We start from the raw sequence: 1,390 nt of genomic DNA, 5'->3' as shown, positions 1-1,390 counted from the left end.
TGTATATATATATATATATATATATATATGTATATATATATATATTTTTCAATAACATACCGCCTAGTACAGTTTTGGCATACTTAAAAAACAAAAAAGGTTCTACTAGTTTAGCAACATTGATTTTAAAAATGTATTCTTTCAAATGGGTTCCCCCTTCATTTGTTAATTCACTGTACCTCAATGGTGACACCTGAAAAGGAACACACAGAGCCCGCAGCAGGTGTGACGGTGAACTCCACAGGCCGTGCATGAAGATCTCCAGCAGCACTGCCTTCCCAAATGTTCATGGACACCTTGGACGCCTGTTTGAGACTAGTAACACTGGGAGACCCCAAGCCGTCTCCTCGACATGCAGGGCAAAGGTAACAGGCACAGAGGAGTCGTTGAATGCTACACTTCACTGTTAGTGGGAAACCTGCACAGAACATTAGATGGCAAAGGGGAACATAAAGAGGAGGCTGAGTGGAGGACATTTATCCTGAACGTTCAGATTCTCTGAAGTTTATCGTATGTAGCTACTTAAAAATTAAAAAGCTCAAGAAAAATGTTGCAACTCACCAAAGCCTACATCTCCAAAATTGAGCTGTGAAAACATCAAGTGTAATTTGGGACCAACAACACAACCCCTGAAAAAAAGAAGAAGCCAAAACATGTGCCATGAGAAACATTGGTATTTTAATAAGTAACACTGCCAACAAATTTCAAGACCGAGTTTTTATATTTTGCTCGTATAATTGAATGTTCCATTACAATCTGAGTAAAGACTCTGGCTAACTTCACCTGAAAGTCACAGTCAGTGGTTGAGGCTGTCCTGTGACAGTTAGCAGCAGGTTTTCATTGAAAGTTCCCAAGATGCAACTGTGGAAGTACTCTTCAGCATCTTCAGGTCCCCAGTGGGAACAACACCTTCCACAGGACTGAAGGAGAAACAGCGGCCGAAGGTGGTGTTGGGGCTTGACAGCCTGAAAGGAGCATCAATCAGTCCTCTGTTGTTCACTCCATCTGGAGAAAAACAAAGGATCTGCTGATTCAACACCCATGTCATGTTTTTCTTGTATGTTAGTTTTTATGCACTACAATCTAAAACAAACGGGGTGCCTTAGGAAGAGACTACAGGTTCCACTGCAATTCTCAGTTCTTTCAAACTTTTCTTTTCTGATGCTGCTTTTTGAAGTAATTGTTAATTTCTTACACGGCACTGTCACTTTAATTCCTGTATTTCATTCCTGTTTAATTCTATTTCAGCTGGTTTTATATTCTCTTTAACATACTGTAAGTTTTTAGTTGTTTTCAACTAGCAGCATGTTGTGTTGATAATTTGATCAGATAATCTGAAGGGACACAACTGTTCACTTTGGCTTAACCTTTCTTACTTCATAATTGTCTG

The 1,390-nt window shown here is 39.5% G+C and overlaps 1 protein-coding gene across 1 annotated transcript in view; it reads right to left on the bottom strand.

The window, feature by feature from the left end:
- Window positions 1–1,390, bottom strand: part of LOC116693535 (hydrocephalus-inducing protein) — a 109,106-nt gene that overhangs the window by 98,046 nt on the left and 9,670 nt on the right. The window contains exons 6-7 of the mRNA XM_032522524.1: window positions 874–1,005; window positions 180–418 (exon numbers count right to left, since the gene is read on the bottom strand). Of these exons, the coding sequence (XP_032378415.1) occupies window positions 180–418; window positions 874–1,005 (371 nt within the window). The remainder of the gene's footprint in view (window positions 1–179; window positions 419–873; window positions 1,006–1,390) is intronic.

This window comes from Etheostoma spectabile, chromosome 8 (assembly GCF_008692095.1).
Source record: "Etheostoma spectabile isolate EspeVRDwgs_2016 chromosome 8, UIUC_Espe_1.0, whole genome shotgun sequence".
In the NCBI taxonomy this organism is placed as follows: domain Eukaryota; kingdom Metazoa; phylum Chordata; class Actinopteri; order Perciformes; family Percidae; genus Etheostoma; species Etheostoma spectabile.
Note: the sequence above shows the minus strand (reverse complement) of the source record. Positions and strands in the feature narration are given on the sequence as shown.